The sequence below is a fragment of the Corvus hawaiiensis genome, chromosome 5 (assembly GCF_020740725.1).
Source record: "Corvus hawaiiensis isolate bCorHaw1 chromosome 5, bCorHaw1.pri.cur, whole genome shotgun sequence".
Lineage (NCBI taxonomy): Eukaryota > Metazoa > Chordata > Aves > Passeriformes > Corvidae > Corvus > Corvus hawaiiensis.
Window position 1 is genome coordinate 37982967 of NC_063217.1, and position 22499 is coordinate 38005465.

The window sequence follows — 22499 nt, forward strand, 5'->3', positions numbered from 1 at the left end:
CCCTGCACCATCCTTTATCCAGCTTGCCTTCTCTCAGATCCCAAGCACCTCCCTGAGATGAAAAAGTTTTGCCAGGAATAGATACCTGTAATAAAACTGCTAGTCATCTGCAGGGAGCGAAATCCCTTTCCCACTCACTTCCTATGTCCTGTGTGATAAGGCAGAACAGGACAATCACTAGTACATACACTTCTGCAGTACAGAAGTCACTGAGTTTTCAGTAGATATCAGCAGACCACAGCCATTAATGTTGGCTCAGCCCACTGACAGAATAACAAAGTAGCAGGACTTTTGAGCCCCAAAATTACCTGTGCTAGCCAAGGCGAAACAATTTAGTGGGGAGAAAGATCAACAATTTTATTCTATTTTACAGCTGATATTCCTGAGATTTGAGAGCATTGCTTGTGGAAAAGCAAGTGGCACATCCAAAACTAAGAAGGGCACATAGTAAAGGAGAGGAACTGTTCGTAAAGATGTGAAATTGTTAACAGCTCAGTGTTCTGCTATGATGAAGGAGTTTGACAGAATTTAGCATTCAAGTTCTGACTGACTTGCATTAATCTACATGAGTCTCTGTATCACTGATTCCAAATAATGGACTAAAACAACCTCCTGTTATCTAGTAATGAGTCAAAAACCAAACAATATCTGAGGTCATCTCGGCTGGTGTTTCAACCTGTGAGTTCAAGAAAGATGCTGAAGAAGATAAGCCTTAGTTTATCAAATTTATTTCATTTTTTGAATGAGTTTCCTGGGCAAGAAGGCCAACTAGCTCTTCCTGTCTTCTTGGATACCATCTACTTTGTCACAGCAAAAGCATTCATCTAGGACAGCGACTTCAGGCCAATGCTGCATACTGCCATGGTCTGCAGCCAACATTTCACACGGTCATTCACAAGGCACAGAAACTGGTATTAATCTATGGAAGCCCTCAGATAACAAATCCTATGGAAGAAGGAAGGATACTTATTTTCCGTTGAATAACCTGATTCCCTGGTTATTTGGCTAACAGAAGGGAGCATAATCAATCCTGAGTTTTACCTGCTTACTTGCAGAATACCTTGTTTAAAGATATGTATCCACATTTGGATGTCAGTACAATACCCATCTAAGTAGCCCATTTAAATGAAATTGTTCCGTTGTGATATGATCTTTCACTTGTCAGGGCACCTAATGATACTTCTGTCATCCTCTTTGGCCTTGCTGTGCACGTATCATTTAAAACTCATGCAAAGTAATGCAATCCTGCCACAATTGCTCTTTCAACTTGCACTGCTTTACCCCCTCTCCTTGCTCTTCACTCCCTTTTCCAATGACACTGCTCCCCCAGAACTTCCTGCTGGCTATGTCTCTCCTGGAGTCTGGATTTTCTACAAATGCAATTGTCACACTCATATGCATCTGGTCCAGACTGAGTTAATTCCTTTACTTTGAGAAGTTTAGATACCTTCATTGAAAGCAGAGACTACCCAGAGGCCTGGCCAGAGTGCTTTGTGCCAGACTCAGTCTCTCACAAGGGATGCCATTGGCCACCCAAAACTTGCCAACTTCTCTCTCTCACCTTCAGAGAGATTTAAGAGTACAAAAAATGGCAGAGAGAACATGGCCTGTACCTTACCTATTTTACATGATTCCTCCTTAGGAAAGATGCAGTACTCCTGGAATTCCTGTGCGCAAGCAGTTTCTCAATTAGACTCTGCCTGACTGAAAGCAAGTAAAAATAAAGACACTGAGTGCTTCAGAACAAATTACTGTAAAAAATAGCAGTCTTATTGTCCTCACTGTCACTAGCACTCAGTGCTTGGAGAATATTGAACCAGCACTTAAACTGACCAATCTCCTTCCTCATTGCCTGAGATTCAACTCTTACTCAGCTTTTACACATCCCATCCTGCCATTCCTGGTTATGGTGACACTACCCCTGGTCCCATCTGTAGTCATGGTGTGTTAAGGAAGCCTTGACAAACGTCCATTTCACTCAAAGCCCCCACTTACGCCCAAGAACTTTGCAGAGTTAACCACAAGCAGTTGTAGACTTATAGAATGGTTTGGGTTGAGAGGGGACCTTGAAGACCATCTAGTTCCAACCCTCCTGCCATGGGCAGGGGCACTTTCCACTAGACTAGGTTGCTTGGAACTACATCCAGCCTGGCCTTGAACACCTCCAGGGATGGGGTGCCCACAACTTCCCTGGGCAACCTGTTCCAGTGCCTTACCACCTTCACAGGAAAGAGTTTTTCCCTAATATCTAATGTAAACCTACTGCCCTTGTGCCTCTCAATGTACCTCTCCTTGTGAGTATGGAGAGCACCATGTAATCTGGACAGTAATTAATAAGATTTAAAATAGAAAGACTCAGATAAATACCTGAATAAACTGATATCAAAGAAATCTGTCCTTGACTTCGTAACTTAAGCCTAGTTTCAAAGCCAGCAAAATAGCCTCTTATCATTAAGATTACAATCACTTTCAAGTAACAGAAAGATTCTTAAACTGAATCGTAAATGAAGCTGCTGCATTACCTAAGGGGATGTATTTTAGTCTCTCCCATGTTCTAGAAATGAAAACATGTTGGCACTAGTAACCTGTGCAATAAAAAGAACACAAAACTGTATCTGCAGCTGCTTGCTGTGGAGTAACAGAAAAGTTGTTAGAGGATCCTTGATAAGACAGAAGTATGGTCCAAAACCTCTTAAATCCTCTCCTTACAGACAGCACACTAAAGATGGCAGAAAAACTTTTAAACTCAGAACAGCAAGAATTGATTACAAGTTTATTACAACTAGACCAATCAACATTTTCAGTAGAAGAAAGCTGAAGTAATCATAGAAACATACAATGGTTTGGGTTGGAAGGAACCTTAAAGATCTCTCACTTCCAGCCTCCCTGCCATGGGCAGGGGCACCTTCTACTAGACCAGGTTGCTCAAAGCCCCATCCAACCTGGTCTTGATCAAGTGGGACAGAACACAAATAAAAAAGCATAAAAGCAAGTATCTCCCAATATACTGCGTATTTTCAGGTGTGTTTTTGCTCCTTGCTAATTAAATGGCTTTTTTTGTTGCATCCAAGTGCAATTTGTCTGGTCCCAAGGAACCAGACCACAAGAGACCTGCCTGCACTGATCCTGGCTCTCTTCGTGACACAAATTGAGGAAAGACAAATACTGTACATCACACAAGGTAAGTCAGTTTAGGTTAAGCACTTAAGACTGATCTAATAAACCACCAGCTGACCCACTGACTGTAGAACAGTCTGCCACCAACTGCTCTTCAAATATCTATAACCTTCCTTCTCTCTGTGCCCAACAGATAAATTTCTACATACTGCAGTCTACATTGTCATTAGCATGGCATTTCAACTATGAACTTCTGTAGAGTATCACCCACATTAATTCATTCTTAAACAGAGACTGCAGTGACTCAGGCCTCCAAGCCAACAAAAAAGCACCTGTTCATTACAGTTACCCTCAAATGCACCATATGGGTTACTGTATCATAGATGAAACTCCACACAAATGTAAAAAAACCCCCAAACTAATTTGTATGCCAGTTGACTAATCTCATGCTAAATTCAGCCATTTAACATTTTATTGTATTTTAGTTGTTCAAAATTCTGTTCTTACAGCCAACCCCCACAAAGAGGCCAAAGAGGAGGAGAGCACTGAACCCTGGGGCACAGCTCTTCTACTGCAGCACCAGGGAGAAAATCTGTGCCAGGTAAGCAAAGCCCATCAGACCCTGACCCGTCCTTCCAAGACAAAGTCTAGTTTCTTGTCTAGTCTTGGGACGACCCAATCAGTTTCAGTTTTCCTTCTTTTCCTGAAGCCGGTCTCCACATCAAGTCTTAGGAGATGTCAAGGTGCCACTACTCACAGAAAGGCCAACACGTATTGCCTAAAAAGTTAAACCTTTTTTCCTCAGGAAATCTCTTCTGAAAAATGGACTGCAGCAATGATGGCCCAAAGTGCAGGGTGTTTTTAGCCTGTCTCCTTCCTCCAAGTGATTAGGAGGACCACAGGGCTATGTGGCTTGGAGCAATACAATCAGATTTTGAAAACAATGTTTAATCAGAAACATACCTGAGCTATAGAAAATTGCTTCATAATACTTTGACTAACTAACACCTTTCTGGCCTATGATGCAAGAAGAAAAAGGGATACATACCATAATTAGACAACTGTCCACAACTTTTCTTTTTAGAGGGATTTTACGAATGCTTAACTGGATAAACTTAAAACTTAAATGCATAAACTTATGAGTATTAAGAACAAAATGGCCAATTGCATGAGACCCCATCTCTACCAGAGCTGACTGTAAGATGTAAAAAGGCCCCCAGATTTCAGATTTCATGACTCTTGGAGTATTTCTTACCCTCTTCATTAAAAAAAAAAAATTCTTTTTTTTACTGTCTTTGCATTGTAAAGAGAGGCTAGCAGAAGAGGACTTTTTTTTTAGTAATGTAGATTACTAAAATAGTACTCACACACTTCTTAGAAGCTTAAATTACCTCCTTCCCAAGATCCCCAAGATCCACAAGACTATGCAACTTTGACAATTAATAAAAACAAAGAGGAAAAATAGCCTGAATACCTGAAAATAGTGTTGTACTGATGTCTTAGCAAGTAGTATATGCTGATCCATGTAGGTTTACTCTTTCTATAGTATTACTCTACTGCTGCCACATGCGTACACTGTCAAGTGCTTGGCAAACAATTCCCGTAGTTTTTACAATCAAATGGAAGATAAAAGAGAGAAAGAAGACATGAGAATGAAATAGTTTGCTGCAACATTGCCATAATCCAGAACACTAACACCTCTATCACTCGGACATTTTGTCTGGTAGTTTCTCATTTCACTTCTGCACCCTGCGTATCTTCAGCCACATCACCTTGTACCTGTGCCTGGCAGCTGGTCTCAGCCAGTACGACACTTACACTCAGTGCTTTGCTGCAATTACTAGGAACTTTATTCCACAGCCCTTAATAGTTCAGCAGTGACAAACATCTCCTTCCCATCCCAAAAACCTCATTCATCTTTTTTTTTCCTGGGAAGCTGTGCCCTCCAAGGTGAAAGGCTTTAAAATACAGCATCACTCAAGAGCTTCAATACAAGATTGTTCTCATCACTACATGTCAACATTAAATGAAGCTTGTGACCTTTCTAGTTGAGTCATTGTTCCTTCCACATTCTGTTTCCGCTCTAGGAATATCCTTCATGTTATGCATATGTTTCAATGAGATCCTAAAAATAGAACTCATGTTTATTCATACGAACATTAGGGATTTTCAAGAACTTCTAAGATGTCCTCTGTCCAGCTTCATTTCCTTCCAAAAGGAAAAATTATTCTCCTTTTCCTGTGTAGCACTATTACACAGTGGACGAGGAAGGAGCAAGGCTTTTAATTTTACCAAGACCAAGCCCATTTTAGGAATGTTTTCTGTAAATTGAAGAAAGAAATAGATAAAACTGTTTCTTTTGGACTGAAACCACCAAAATTTAAGTAATTCAATTTTAAGTTGTAGAGATAAGCAGGTGAAAACAAGCTGTGCTGGTTTTAGCTGGGGTAGAGTTAATTTTCTTCCCAGTGGCTGGTATGGGGCTGTGTTTTGGATTTGTGCTGAACACAGGGCTGACAATACAGAGATGTTTTTGTTATTGCTGAGCAGGGCTAACACAGAGCCAAGGCCTTTTCTCCCTTTCACACTGCCATGCTGAGGAGGAGACTGGGGGTGCACGGGAGGTTGGGAGGGGACACAGAACAGGTGACCCAAACTGATCAAAGGGATATTCCAGATCATATGGCATCATGTTCAGGATAGAAAGAGGGGGGAAGAAGAAGGAAGGGAAGTCACTGTCACATGTGATGAGGCTCTGCTCTCCTGCAGATGGCTGAACACCAGCCTGCCCATGGGAAGCAGTGAAAGAATTGCTCGTTTAGCTTTGCTTGTGTGCACGGCTTTTGCTTTCCCTATTAAACTGTCTTTATTTCAACCCATGAGTTCTCTGCCTTTTACTCTTCCAATTCTCTCCCCAATCCCGCTGGTGGGGAAGTGAGTGAGCGGCTGTGGGGGCCTTGGCTGCTGGCTGGGGTTAAATCACAACACAAGCATTCGCTTTGAATTAAAGGAGTTACAATATATAATCCATAACTTTGCTATTGATAAAATCCAACTTCTATTATTTTTCAGAAACAGCCTCAGAAAGAAACAAAAACTATCATCAGTTGTCACGTTCTAAGTGGCTGAGGCCAGCTTCTCCGGCCCTGCAGGCATCAGCTATGAACACTGCACTGGTTCAAGCCTGCAGAAGAACTTCATTCTTGTTTCTCAATCATCTGGGACAGATGGATATTTAAAAATCATGCATTTCTTTTATATAACTCAGCAAGTAAATGACATTTACAATACAATAAATCCATCACTAATGGACACGCTTGATCAAGGGATGCAGTTTTCTGTGATGTATCTTGTCTGCCTCAATTTTTAAAGACAGATACGTCAATCTCATTTCATTTTTCTTGCTATTAAGGAGCAAACCGCATGATTAGATTTTCATTTATTTTGAAATATTGTCACCATTCTCAAGCTTTACCATAGTCTATTTCTGTCTTTTTCTTTAAATTGCTTTTTAGAATTTGATCAACCCTACCATTTTGAAAGCTTCTTCAATGAAACAGCCAGCTAAAGCCAAGAAGTGCATTGTATGCAAATTATACATATAGTCTAAAACCTGCTTCTGCAAGTTTCATCTGAGCTCCCAAAAGATTTCAAAAATTCAGGGTATCTATATAATTACCTTGTGTACTGCTTGACTAGATAACAAAAGGGAAATAACTTGTTATCAATTGTGTTCTCTGCTATTTGATCTCATTTTTTCTTGGCCCTTCATTCCTAGTCTTTCCTACATAGGAGAATGTGTGCCAATAAATTAGTTATTTTGCCAGTAAATTAGTTATAGTCTACTGAACCATTGAGGTAAGGTAAGTTCTTATCTGCATCAAATATTTAAAAATCCCCCAAAAAATCAACACAGTACATGCATTCGAAGCATAAAAAAGTAAAAAATATCTGCAACAACACTAAACTAGTAAAAACCGATTTATTGAACAGACAAATCAATCTTGGAAAATAGACTATTCTTTCTGTGACATATACAACTAGTGGTATTGTTTGTTTTGCTGTGAAGTAAACATGATGAATATCAAAATCTATCTTACAGCTTTGTTTTAGAAGCCACATAATGTATTAGCAGAGCCAGGGTATCTGCAATTTTTAGATAGCCAGCAAGAATGCTATGATATAATCCACAAACTCCCTTAAATGGACTCCACTAAAGCAGCCTGTTCTCCTCTGTGCTTCCAGCTTTGCACATTTGTCTGTTGTGTGCACCTTGCCACGCAGTATCTTTTATTTGGAGCATGGAAGCCACCGTGGGCACCTTGAGGCCATGGGGCCAATCAAAAAGGCAGACATGCTGCACCTGAACTTCAAGTAATTGCCTGCCTTGACATTTAGTTTGTTATGATCCATGGTGGTGCCACAATATAAACTTGAAGCTATATGAAACTAACGATCAAAACATTACTCTCCAAACCAACTTTGGGAACTGACATCCCACTGCCTTCTCTTAACACGGTACCAAGGATTAACTTCTAGTCCTGAACATCTTCTGAGGGACCTCCTTACATCTGTCAGATCCTGAAGAGACTTTTAACGTGACTTTTTTGTTTCCATCTCAGGTACACTATGGCTGGCATTTCTGACCACACATCTGGAGAAGATGCAAATGAACTACTTCTCCTGTCTGCACTGTCTCCTTAGCAATGGGACTGCAGCACTCCACTGTTCAAATTAATGGGCGTACAGCACACACAAAAAAAGACACATGAGGCTCCTTCTTGCTTGGAAAACATGGAAGTCAGTTTTCTTAGCACGGTGCCTCTGTCTGCAGGATACCCTCACCATCCAAACAGCACAGCAACAGGTATTTCTCTGAAACAACACAATCTTCTCAACAAATGCTCACTTCCTGTAAACATTTTTGTTATGAAATCTGAAGTTCTGGCAATTCGGACTCTCCGTGTAAATACTGAGAATGGAACATTGGCTAAAAATTGATCTCAAAATGACAGCGAGCCTTTCCTCAGGGTATAATCACCCCAGTAATGCTGTTTCCATCTGGAGTGACTTCCACAAGCCCTAAGCATGTGCACTACTTGTGGGTTTCAAATGGGGCTGCTAATAGCTGCATTTATGAAAACTGTGTCCTTCACTTACTGCATCTAACATGGAAGAGACATTACAAAGTCTACTTATGATCTATCTAGTTCATTAAATGGGTGTTTAAATTGGAACACAGTTCACTGAATTGAGACCTTTACGTGCTAGCCTTGCACTTCAACTTCGAACAAAGACAATTTTGTTAAAGCCTGTCAGAAAACTCAATTCAAAAGCCCTCTGCAGTCCCTGGGAAAGAGAGTCTGTTGTCTCTAACAGCAAAATCTGGCCTGCAGCTGGAAAACGAAGAGTCAGTAAGGCAGTTCATACTTTAGTCTGACTGGGGAGAGAGACAGTGCCTCCCAAGAGGAAGAATGGCAAAAGAAGAAAATTGTCAGTGTTTCAATCTCCAGTATTAGAGAGAAGCTACATACATCAGCCATCAAATACCTGGCTGATGAACTGATGAAGGATGAACTGGCAAATGTACCAGGACAGGACAGTAAACAGTATAGAACTGTTTACTGTACATCAAAACAGAATCAGCAAAAGAACCTAAAATCCACAAGGATGATACTCTAATCAAAATACACATACACGCAAAAAATCCACTGTGTTTTGCTACTGTTCAATAACCTGCAAAACTCTTATATTGAAAATGGTAAGGAAAAGCAATATAAAAGAGCTCCTTCTGTAAGAGACAATGCATTCCCATGGTTGTCAACCATGCCAATACTACAGCTGTCAATAATCAGTCGCCTTTTGGGATGAGGTGCTTTCTTTTCAAAAGTTCTTACACACAAATGACAACAGCAAAACATAAGAAGTATATGCTCTGTTTAAAACTGTGATATGCAAGTTATGCAAATCAACATTTTCTCAATATATTATCATCTGACATAGACTTGGACAAATACTGTAAGTTAAGATAGAGAAAACCAGATTGATTCACTATCCCACTAAACACTCCCAGTAAATGATAAAAATAAAGCAAAACAAATACACAAACAATACAAAAATTCCACCAAAACCTGGAACTTTTGACTTTTCAATTCACTTCAATTAAAAAAAGTAACAGCTTAAAAATACGCTACTATGCAGCTTTCCATTTTTAATAATTTCAACAGAACAGGAACAGCATAACTCCATGCATCTCTTTAGCTGTTGCTTCAGACGTAGTGTTTTACCTGGAAATAGCATATTTTCCTTTTGTTTGGTATAGCACTTCCAGTTCTATAATTCCTGACAGTATATCTGCAACTGCAGATTTGTAAAGGATGTCAGATTTATATAAGATGCAGCAAAGGAAAAAAACCACAAATAAACACTTGCCCATTCTCCCTACCAAGTGAAGAGGCTCAAAGCTAACTTTCCCATTTGATTTAAAAACCAAAGTTTGGAAGGCTTCTGAGTGTCAACATTGATGCATTACAGGGATGTTTATCTTCCCATCACTGCAGATATACAGCAAAACCTGAAGGGGATATTTTCCATCTCGTCTGTAATGAGAACTGTGGAACAGCAGAAATATGAATTACAAGATGCACCTAGTTCTTGCAGAAGATTTATGAAAACTGTATCTTTTAGCTGCTGCAGATGAGTTGCCTTTAAATATTTGGTTTTGCTAATTTGTTTTGGATATAAACCTCTGTCTGATAGGTGCTGGATATATCAGGCTGATGTTATGGAGTGGGATGGTTACATTTTTGCAGTCAGTGTACTTCTACACCATGCATTTTTGTCCTGTCTGTGTGCCAACGCGAGGACCTTTACACCCGCACGCTGAGCTGGATCAAGGGCTCCCCACAGACAGCTGCGTGAGCAAGCCAAATGAATTTGGCATCCATAAGCAGGGTAAACACCAGTGCTGAGCTGTTTCAAAACAGGAGTGGGGCAGGAGGGAAGCTGCTGGAAGCGAGGGGTAGCTGAAAAACAGAGTGCCTGGAAGTAGCAAAACACAGACAACACTGCTGCCTCTCCAGCTGTCTACAACCATTAGCTGTGCACAGGCACACAGAGGGCTCAAGGGCTGCCCAGCTCTGCTCCCACCAGCAGTGCCCATCCTCAGAGCCCCCTCAGCACCTCTGAGGGACATCAGAGAGAACAAGAACAAGCAGAATGGCAGGACAGCAGCTGCCTGACTCGAGAGGGTTTGCTTCTTTTGTACCTTTAAAGCAAGACTACACAACTCAATTACAACACAATACTGAGTCCAGAGCAGGGCCAGAGGGCTGGAGCAGCTCTCCTATGAAGGCAGGCTTAGACACTTGGGGTTGTTCAGCCTGGAAAAGAGAAGGCCTTGGGACGGCCTTAGAGCAGCCTTCCAGTAACTAAAGGGGTCTACAGGAGACAGGGAGAGGGGACTTCTTACAAGGCCAAGTGGGAATGGCATCAAACTGAGGGAGGGTCAGTTTAAATTAGATACGGGGAATTAATTCTTTACTGTGAGGGTGGTGAGGCAGTGGAACAGGTTGCCCAGAGAAGTTGTGGATGCCCCATCCCTGGAACAGTTGAAGGACAAGTTGGATGGGGCTTTAAACAAACTGGTCCTGTGGAAGGTATCCCTTCCCATGGCAGGGGGGTTGGTACCAGATGATTTTTAAAGTGACTTCCAATCCAACCATTCTATGGTGAACAAAACAAACATGGACAAACCTTCACCACCAAGTTCTTCTCCCTAAACATTTATACTCTTTTGGAGAACTGCTTGCTGTGCTGAGAAAGCAGAGGCACAAAAGGCAGCACACTTACGTCCCTAATGCATTTAGGGTCAGATACTCATGGTGTATTAAGAGCATCAGAAAAAAAAAGCAGACTTGCGTGTGTGACTTGTGTGGTTTACTGAGCCACCACACCCAGATCCTGTATCAGAAATAATCCAAGTAGGAGAAGCCCACAACAGTAAAACAGATTATTTTGAGTGGTCTGGGTGAGGGGTGCTGTTCCTCTTCCCCAGAAGCCCACAACTGCTCTCCCAGGAATTCCTGTGGTATTAATGGTAATGCAGGAACACTGTTGTGCTCTACACAACAAAGTATGTTTCTGTTAAATATTCTTAGTGATATGAATCTCCCTTTCTTCTTTCAAACCAAATCTACAAACATAGGATTATTTTCTTTCTTACTACAGAACTAAGGAGACAATTGCATGTTCTTAAATTCGTGGAGGAGAGGGAAGATGTGCATAACCAGCAGTTGCCCTCCACTAGGAGAGGGCACTTCTCCCTTTTCAGGAAAGCTCTGAGTCTCAATAGAGTCTTCATTAAAATACATAAGATATCAATAGAGTTTTCATCAAAATGTATAAAATATATAAAGAACTGGTGACTTTTCACAGCATGATGATTTGAACACATATTTCTAGGTGTCCAAACTACCCTTTCCTTAGAAAGTGCACCCAAATGTCAGGCAGAACTTCCTTCCATGTACATTCTCACCCTTGTAGCCAATCTTTTATGCCACTACAGCTAGACAAAAAACCGTATTAGGGAATGTGTCAGTCTAGTGCTGGCATGTCTTTAGTCTGCAGACAAGTTAAGAAACCAGAACTTTAAAAGCAAACATATTAAGGTAAAGGAACATCATGGAGGCTAACATGGATTGGGATAAAATCAGCACCAGTTATAAAACATTTGAGTTGCCAAAACTGGTCTTTTTCATGCAGTTTAAAGTTTCTTTGAGTGTTATAGCCCATACAGTATAAAGCCAGTTAAGGAACATTAAGGCGTGACAGAATTAATAAATGCATGTAGGGCAGAAAATGGACTTCCTACAGGAAAGTTGTTGGGGTTTGGTGCTAGGCTATGAATATATCTACTAAATATACACTGCTGAAAAGTTTCCACTTGTAAAGCCAAAGTGACTTACAGAATATCCAAAATCTTAACTTCCTCATCAGTAATACTCGGCTTTAAATAAATGCCCATGCCATGCATTTTAGTAAATATACAAAAAATATGATGCTCTGCAATAAAGAAATCTCAGCTCGGAGAGTAAAACAAGGAAAAAACCCAAACAATTATTTCTGACATGCAAAAGCATTCTCACCAATGAACGTTTTAAGGCATCAGAGTCAAGATTATTTAGTTAAGTTAATAAAATATGTTTTTAAAGCATCAACATAGAAATTGTAATGAATTCTGCTTACAACACTATACTTTTGGTAACATTAAGTAGTACATTATGGTTGCTAGATAAACCAAATTATAAATAAAAGTTCTGTCTGTTTCTTAGAAATTAACAGCTGTGAAGCCATTCCTGAAAAATTATGATTGCTGGGATTAGACTGCAAACAGGATTTTGACAAGTTATCAGTACAGAATAAATTCTTGCAAATATTATACAAGATAAAACCTGTTCAATCTGCCTCTCCTTTGCAGCAATGCTAACTGGCCAAGTCTATCATTAAAATACTGGTGCTTAATATTTAAGGCAGTGAAGTCTTCTTTTATCATAGACATGGATTGTAGAGTTTAAAATGAGAACTCATTTCTCGCATAAAACCCTTCACGTTATATCCTGTGACAAACCCATTGGAAGATATATTGGCCAAACTATTAAAAAGTCAAGAGGAGTAGTCTGACCATTTATCTTTCTTCCTTACTTCTAGATATCCATGTCACTTAAAACCTTACTGCAATGCAAGAAAACTCTTAAGCTGTTGAACAGGGGGTTGTGACAATAAGCCTAATTAACTCCCCAAATTCCCACAAAGAATGAATGATGAAAAAAACCAAAATGAGCAGGAAAAAAAAAGAAATAGAGTAAATGAGGTATTCATCCTTCAGCTGAGGATGAGATTGGAATAAGAACACGAAAAAACCAAGATATGACCAAGACCTATGCATCTCGCTACACTAACGTGGAGTTGTGCTGGCTGCAATCAGTGATCACCATCAAGGCTCCTTGTAAGGATCCAACCATACCTCTGTCACCTGATGCAAACATATAGGATTATTTTTTAAAGTTTATTTTAAAGAAGAAAACCACATCCTTGTTTGCAGTAAATATAAATGTTCAGAACTGAGAATCAGTGTCTCACACACCTTACTTTAAGTCGAGCAGCGTCTCTGTTCTCATCTTAAGAGCAAAACTGGGTACCTCTGATTACCTGCAGTCCTAGTGTGCATTTCACCACACACATACATGCAAGTCAGCTTTGATTTAGAAATTATGCACCCCTGGGAAATATTATCAAAACAAATGCCTCCCAAAGAGGCACAAGGCATCTCTCAACCACAAGATCTAGGCATATGAGAATCGGAGAAAAGGGGACATAGGACAGATGAAGTGTGCTCAAGGACAACAGATTTCAAAGAATTCTAATTATTTTTAAAGTAGGCCAACCCCCAGGACATATCCATTTCATCCAGAAAAATTAATCCAGCCTGCTCCCTGCCATCCTTTTCCCAAGGCCCCTCAGGCATACACAAAGATTAAAAGCTACATGAACTATCCTGGCAGTCTGCTCCCTTTTATCACAACAGCTTGACAACTCCCCTGTCATCACCAGTCTTGGTAGAAGATAATAATGGGAGCAAAACTTGTTAACTCCCTGAGAGGTGACTGATGTGACTATTCATGCAAAAGGCAAGCTTGCTCTCTAAGACAGAAACTCTGCATCTTGCAGAGATTTCTCCCCCCATTTCTCTACACAAAATAATGGCAATGACTTTGACAATTTGGACACCTACTCACTGCTCTGTCAATGAGCACTCAAGGGTCTCATCACCCACTGCCAAAGTTGGGCCAGAGTAACCATCTACCCCACGTTTGGCATCAAAGTCTTCTCCCAGACTTGATTCCTGCGTCATTGATAGCTGCTCTCCTTGAGGATGGTTTTTTCTGCAGATGACCCTGAAGGATGACATTATGCCTGGACCTGCTCAAAGAGCTTCACAGCCTCACTGTCAAGTTAACACTTCTTGGCCTTTCTTAGCCCAAACTTTCCTGTAGTGTTTACATAAATAAAAAAATAACAACTATTTAAGAAAACACAAGGAGGGACAGAAGACTCACCAAGACCACACACATGCATCCAAGGAACTAATTCACAGTCTTACTTCAGACACCTATGGCTGGAATAACTCTACAGAGAGTACTCGAGACCACTTTACTCACCTGGTATATCTCATGCTGTAGGAGTACCTCACTTACATCGATTCAAATATCAGAATTTGGAGTTGAAGATCTCCCAACAGCTATCCAAAAGGCAGCAGGAGATTCTTCTCACTCACAAGGAGGAGCTGAGGCACAGGAAACCCATGCAGCATCCTTCTGGATTTGAGGGCTCTTGGCTAAGAACTCTGTGTTTAGAGGTAGGGGATACATTTACTATCGCTAGAATCTCATATTCCATCAAAGAAGCAAACAACAAAACCCCACGTACCACACCTTTCCATCTCTGCCGTTTACTGAGATACTGATTCACGCTATCACTAGTGAAGGTCTTGGCTCTGTGCAGGCGGAACATACTTCATAGAGGGGAGGGAAATAAGGGTAGAAAACATGGAAGAGGTGAGAAAAAACCCAACATATTTCATAGCTGCAGTTTAAAGCTTCTCATAGACTTTGAAATGTTAGAATAGTACTGTGGAAGATGGAATAGCAGAGCCAGAGCAGAGGAAGCAGTCCAATAAAAGCAATACATTACAAGCCTTGAAGAGCTGACTTCAAGGCCTCATTTAACTGAAAGTGTAGCAAAACTTGTTTCAAGACTAAAGCATGCAGAGAACAATTAATCTTCTCTGAAGAACCCATTAGCTTAATATTGTCTTTCTTGATCCTCCTCCTTCAATAGGAAAAAAAAGGAACTTTTTAAAAGAGGTATCTTGGTTACTTTTTTTTATGGTTTTGCTTCAAAACGTTATTACAGATGAGGCATCTTCTACAGCAAATTTAAAATGGTAAATACTTTCTCTGCCATAGCTAGAATTCCTATTAAATAACTCAAAAGAAAGACATTGCTTAAATATCTCAAATCCATAAAGGCAGGAACTGAGAAATAAAATGGGGTGCTATGCTTTGGCCCTTGGTTCATTTATTAATGCTTAAAAAGAAAATATTTTACCAGGTTAAAACCAAAGAAAATTTTAATCCCCAAATTGTGGCAAAAATGTTTGAATATGAAAAAGACTATATTCAATTTCATTAAAAAGATTGTATTTTTTTCTGAAACATAGTATTTAATAATACTTTTCTGCCTTATAAAAAAATCAACTCAAGTCAGAACAGTTCTTGTTGAACCATTTTTCACTGCCAATTTCTTAAAAGACAACAAAAATAAGAAATTTTGTGGGCTGAGCACCATCTGCTTATTCTTTAATTTCATTAACAGTTCTATTTTGAGACTGTCACCTGTAAGGCAAGTTTTCCACATGTAAACAACATGTAAGCCAGTATAGTGTGTTTGCTTTATACCTTCCTTCAATTCTCTCCTGCAGCTCAGAGGTTCACACATCAGTGCTGACTGCTGCTAATTGCAACGGAACGTTCCACAAGGAAATCAAAGGAAAATACATTGTATCTTAGGAAAGCAAGAGCAATACTAAAAAATGTTACTGCATTCAAGGATTAGAATGAGGGATTCAGGAACACATGGTAAGAGAAACTTAAAAGAAGCACAGGCCACCATAGAGCAGCAAGCAATTCGTTTATTACAATAGAGCAAAGAAATAAAAAGGGAATTTGTTTTCTCTGCAAAGAGGTGTGCTTATGCAGGGAGAAGCATGCTTAACTTCTGATTAATGCAATTCTTTTTAAAGCGTCATCTCTGAATTACAAAAAGTAGCCATTTTTGTCTCAGTAATAAAGTCTGTATGCAGCCTGGTAAGAAAAGTATTTTATACCCACATGGGAAGACCATGGGTTTTCAGAAATTTCAGGAATTTTGTGCTGTATAATGCACCTGTAGGAAAGCACCAACATATTTCAAAAACAGCTCACACTAAGCAAAGAACTCGGGTTTTTCAAATTTCAGGCCTTTTTCAGTAAGCAAACATTTCAAAATTGTTTGATCCCAAGCAAGGGGAACACAATAAGGAGGCTTATTCGAAAAGCAAAGGTAGAATACAAGTATCAGCCTTCTCCTCCATAACTTTGTACAGCTATTAAAATACTCTTTTTCCACAAAAGCACATATCTTCTCCACAAGCTCCTTCACAGAGGAGGAGGCTACAATCAAACTGATAAATCCTAATCTGCCATAAAGCACAATCTTAAACCTTTTGTTTAAGTTTATAGAAGCCCACTCAGTTTATTTTTTTCTGCTACAGCCTGTATTAAGTGAAAAGCCAGAAAACCCCCAAATCCAAGCCTAAACAGTAGCACAGGTTGTGAGGACATGCATGCTGCTAGCTGCTCCCCTTTTCTGGGGTCATCTTCCTTCCTGAATGCATCACCTGAGCACTGCACTTAGTAATGGGGAAGGAAACCTCACTCATCAAAACTGTGTCTAACCTAATGCACTGTGGGGCAGAGGTGGACTGCTAAGGGCAGTTTCAAGCAAGATAAATTCCCTCTGATTCACAAAAATCTTAAAGAAAACTGATGGAGGACGTGGCATTTGGACCAGCATGAGCTCAACTGAAGATGAAGCTGACCAGAACTGTGGGGGACAACAAAAAGATTTTTTAAAAATACATTGTTAAAAGGCAGTGCAGAAATGACATCAGCCTGTTACAGGATGAGGACAGTCACCTCACATCAAGGATATTGACAAGGTGGAGATGTTTAATGCTTTCTTTGCCTCTGTCTTCAACACTGAACCTTCACGGTTATGAAAATGCTGAACTCCCAGTTGACCCTGAAGTTCTGAGGAATCTGCTGCTCCAGCTGGATCCATATAAATTTATGGGACTTGATGGGATTCATCTGAGAATACCTAAAAGACCTGGTTATATCATCACAAGGACTCTCTGGATGATTTTTGAAAGGTCTTGGGAATCTGTAAATATCCCAGTTAACTGGAAGTTGACTAACAATGTTCCAATTTTCAAGAAGGGCACGGAGGACCCTAGAAACTACATGTCTGTCAGTCTCACTTCAGTGACCGGTAAAGTTATGGAGAGGATTATTCTGGGAGCTATTGTAAAACACCTGAAAGACAACGCAGTCATTGGTCACAGCCAGCACTACTTCATGAGGGGAAACCCTGCTTGTCAAATCTGATTTCCTTTTATGACAAGGTAACCCAAGTAGTTGATCGAGGGAAGCCAGTCAATGTAATCTTTTAGGATTTCACTAAAGCTTTTGATACCATCTCTCAGTATCCATCTGGACAAAATATCCAACACATAGCTGGAAAAGCATCTGGGTGGGGCAAACCTGGATGTACATACAGCCTCCTGCTGTGCCTCCCGGTGTCCAGTCACCAGGCCCTTGGGCTCTTTGTTGTACAAAGGATGGCAGTTCCCAGCCTCTTGCCTGGGGCACCTCTGCCCCGCAGAGCCCAGCTTGCAGCTCCAACTGCAGCAGCACAGAGCTACATGCACTATATGTATTCCGTAACACCATCCTGAGGGGCATCAGGCACAGCATCACCACCTGGGCAAGGGGGAGGATTGTCCTGCCCTGCTCTGCACTGGGGCAGCCCCACCTTGAATATGGTGCGCAGTTTTGGGCACTGAACACAAGAAAGACACTAAACTACTAAAGAAGACCCAAAGGATGGCCACAAAGGTGGTGAAGGGCCTTGAGCAGAAGCTGTATAAGGAGCAGCTGAGGTCACTTAGTCTGTTCAGCCTGGAGAGGAGACTGAGGGGAGACCTCACTGCAGTTACAACTTCCTCACAAGGGGAAGAGGAGGGGCAGGCACTGATCTCTTCTCTGTGGTGACAGTGACAGGACCCAAAGAAACGGCCTGATGCTGTGTCAGGGGAGGTTTAGGTTGGATACTGGGAAAAGGTTCTTCACCCAGAGGGTGGTTGGGGAACAGGCTCCCCAGGGAAGTGGTCACAGCACCAACCTGACAGAGTTCAAGAGTTTAGACAACGCTCTCGGGCACATGGTGTGACTCTCTGGGATAGTGCTGTGCAGGACTGGGAGTTGGACTCAATCATCCTTGTGTGTCCCCTACAACTCAGAATACTCTGTGATTCTATGTTGCTAATTTTAAACTAATCATCCAGAGTAGACATTTGTTTTCCATACTTACAGAGTCAATCTAGTAATTAAATGTAACTGTTGCCAGACTTCAAGTCCTCTCAGATTATATGGCCTAGTTACTGTAAAAAGCATCCTCCCTGCCCCCCCAGGTAGAAGTCAAACCTATTAATGTAACAGCTTATCCTGTCCTATTTCCACTTGGCAGTCTCCTGTAATGCTGATTTAATATCTGACAAAAATAGGACAAAGACGCTGTCATTTTTCATTAAAGAACGTCAGCTCAATACAAGCAATTTTAACTCTGCTGAGCTTGGGTTAGGGAAGGTGAATGCTGCTTGGCCAAGTGGAGAAAAATCCACATATCTACCTCTGGATAATGCTGTCATCCTGATGACACAATGACTCTGTTGCAATACTAAATTTACTAGCATCAGAATTTCTACTACTTCAGCTTAGCCAGTCATATCCACCAGCTTTAAAACCAAAAGTTAACTATTACCTAGAATTTTATTTAAAAGAGGAATTTATTACATTATTACATGCTATTTTCAATGCCCCACTATTTGGCCACTAAGTAGCACAAATTACCACTTCTGTTTTGGTTTTTTCCCCCCCAAAAAACCAAATTACAGCCTACCAAGTCCACGGTGTTGATCCCAATTTCTGTGATCTTACTCACAGCTTATTCATTAGGTACTGCAATAGATTAATAGATTTACCTGTGTGATTCCCAAAACAGACACAACTGCTAAGCTTTTGTTGAATTATCTTACCTAAGTGTGCAAAGTCACCTTTCATCCTATGCTGACAATCCTGCCAAATGTTCCCTAGATACTCTAGATCCCTCTTCTCCTGCAATGGGATTCTTGAAAAGCAAATGCCAGTCTTAGCTTAAGGTCTTTGATTTTTCAGCTGTTCAGTTCTTTTATATTATTCACAAATGGTAACACTTGGGGCTAAAATAGGACAAAAGGAATATTGTCATGCACATAATGGTGCAAAACTGCTCCTTAAAGAGGATTAGACATATACATAATTAATAGTCTTGAGATAATAACGAGTTCTGTACCTAACTTAATACAAGGGTTTTTAATGATGAGAGAGTTTGAGAGATTTTTAATACAATCTATACATGTATACTAAATTGTAGGTATCGTGTAGGCTTTCTTTTTTTTCCCATTTCTTCACATTATTTGCTCTGTGGTCATTGATTCTGCAACATAACTGGAAGCACTTATCAAATGATTTCCCTTTTACTATGATAGGGATTGGGGTTTTTATACCCTCCCAAGGGTAAGAGATTTTTACAAGCTTTTTCAAAGCAAATTTAGATAAAAGCACATAGTAAAAAAAATTATCATTTAATATCTCAAAACATTTTGCCTATTATTATTGCTAGCAACACAAAAGATTACTGTAAGGAGTGATGGTTACTTTCTGCACTAGCAATACTTTGGCTATAGCAAGCTCACTACCTCACTGCACATGGTCTTCAAACCAAACTTGTTGAGCACGAAGAGTTTGCCAAGGTGTTAATTTCTGGTGAATGTCACACAAGCAGTAGTGACTTACTACAGCTTTGATTGTAGAAGGCAGTGCAGCTATGTCTAGCCCTGCACCTGTACAGAGCTTTTCATACCCAGGTGATGAATGATTGTGCTCAGCTTTCAGTTAATGCCAGAGTAGCAGACCTGATGCAGTGTCCTTTGTGTTGGTGTCACTCAATTACAGAAAGGCAAACCAGTGAAAAACGTGACCAACATGTAGATAACTATACAAAGCAATTGGAGAGAGATTAGTTTGTCGTTTAATCATTTGTGTAGCACCATGTATCATGTTTTTACCAAGTTCAGAAAACTCGAATCCCTTCATTACTGAACACCACTGTCCCTGTTACATCAGATTTATTATCTTATTTCAATTCCCACCTTTCCTTCAGTAATGATATCAACTTCAAATTCCTGTGTCTCAGTTTCTGTTCTAAGCACACTTATTCCTTAGAGGGAAAGTGAACAATTTCCTCTGGGATTTCCATACAAAGAATCTAATTTAAACCACAATAACACTTCAAGTTCAGTCTGCAACTTGTCATTAAGATCTCAGTGACAATCCAGCCAAGGTATACAGGATATTAGCAGTTCTTAAAGTGGGGGAGAAGGCGTGTCACCAGAAAGCTCAGAAAATGTCCATTCAGCTTTTATTTCTTCTTTTTTTCTAAAGCTTCTGCCTCCACATCATAAATTCTCCACCTTCTATTGGCCATGTGGGAATTGTAATGTTTAAACTTGGCAGTTGGTGAAGGCCCACAGCCACAGCTGCAAGACTGCAAGATCATCATCTGGTTTCCTGAACCAGAGGGATGTGCTAGAATTGCAACGTGACCAGGGCATGCAGCAAAGCCTTCTCTCCCTATCCAAGGGCAACCACTCTTCCCTCACTCTGGCATGGCTGCCATGACATCTGGCAGCCAGCTGTCCTGGTGGGGAGATGGGAGTATAAAAGTCTAAGGGTGGGAGACCGACCTCACAAGCTCCTGTTAAGCACATCTGGTACCAGAGATGTGCACACTTTCAGGGGTGGTAGGAGGAAGGGGACAGTTGTTGTCCAACTACGTATGCACAGGAAGAAACACTTGCAACACAGCCCAGAAAGTCTGAGAACTACTGATATACAAGTAAGACCTAACCAAAATCCCAGTAAAATCATGTCACTTACAGACACAGAAAATCAAATGCCCTCAATATATGGCAAGTCCATTGGTGACTCAGGTGCAGTGACTAAGGAAAATACTGAAATTACTGTAATGCTTCAAATCTGAAGCATCACATTCCCAGACATAAGGCCAAGCAGCCTGTGCCAAGTTTTCAGGAAGCTCTCCTCATTGCACATGTGAACAGGACAGACTATGGAATATATTTTGTGGGTTTAACAATCTCATCACTACATTTCTGCCTTGTGCAAGGTTGGGCACACACTTCCAGCAAATCTTTTACTACCTTACCAATCTCCCTCTGCACTCTAGGAACACACTGGACACTCTTCCATACTGTTCTTCATATGGACAAATGAATAGGGTTATTTGTAACTGGTCAAATTTGGAGAGTTAAAGTTCACCTACAGTACATTTACTCCTTTAAATAAGCTTTCAACTTTTCAGTAACAAATCTTTCTTTACTGTTTCAGCCCATTGGTTCTGCCTGCTGTACTACCTACTTCTTGACAACACCAGCTTTAAGGCTGTACCTCTGAGGCTGATCATTAGCAACACGTCTCGCTGGAGACCAACAAATACTATAGCTGGGATCCCTACAGCAATCTTGTTACAATGAATAGCCTCAGTGGTGTGATTGAACATGGCGTGATTCCTGGGTGTCCCGCGCAGGACCAGGAGTTGGAATTGATGATCCTGATGGGTCCCTTCCAACTCAGCATATTCTGTGATTCTATGATTCTCAATCATTCCCTGCTGGCTCCAGAACTGTGACCTCTTGATCCAGAAGACCAGAAGGTATCAGAAAACATCCAAAAGACACAACATGGTAATCAAATCAATGATTCTACCTAATTTTTTCTCACAGCCATAAACAAAGTCCCTGCCTAAATATTTGGTAGCCTTGCAATCCTCACTATCAGATAGTGAGGTATCACTATCAGATACTATCAGGTATCCTTACTTACACGAAAGCAGATGTGCACTTAAGACTCTGAAAACAGATCTTAATATATTTTCATTGTTTCTATTTGATTTAGATTGGAAACTGAAAGTTCTTAAGGATCAGAGTTAGTTTACTGTCTTTAGAGATTTCTGATAGTGCAAATGAATACTTAACCTCTCACTCCAAATCCCACAAGCCCTTCTTCCTCAAATGTATTCTTGGAGGAAGTTCCACAGTTGGGTTACCCAGAGAACAGTTCTGTCCTCCCAACTTCTGCATATGTGTCAGTGGGAGTCTTCTATTAGAAAGAAAGGCGTTATCTCCAACTATCTGTATTACTGTTATTACCACTTTGTTCTCATTTCGTTCCTAAACAACCACTTCTCTTCTTTCATTTTTATTTTGAAAACTCTCTGTAAATTAATAATTTTTAGTTTCCAAAAGACTTCTGAAATCTTTTAAATCAGCAGAAAGAAAGGTAACACAATATTTGAAAGGATAATTTTTTTAAAGGTACATAGTT

At 40.4% G+C, this 22499-nt stretch overlaps 1 protein-coding gene across 3 annotated transcripts in view; it reads right to left on the reverse strand.

Annotated features, from left to right (window-relative positions):
* Positions 1-22499, reverse strand: part of GALNT7 (polypeptide N-acetylgalactosaminyltransferase 7) — a 71777-nt gene that overhangs the window by 46426 nt on the left and 2852 nt on the right. The window contains exon 1 of one of the 3 annotated variants that reach the window (XM_048303650.1): positions 4592-4691. The exons of the other annotated variants lie outside the window; for them this stretch is intronic. Coding sequence (XP_048159607.1) covers positions 4592-4642 — 51 coding nt within the window. The 5' untranslated portion in view covers positions 4643-4691. Of the gene's footprint in view, positions 1-4591; positions 4692-22499 lie in introns of those variants that run through there. 3 annotated transcript variants of the gene reach the window in all.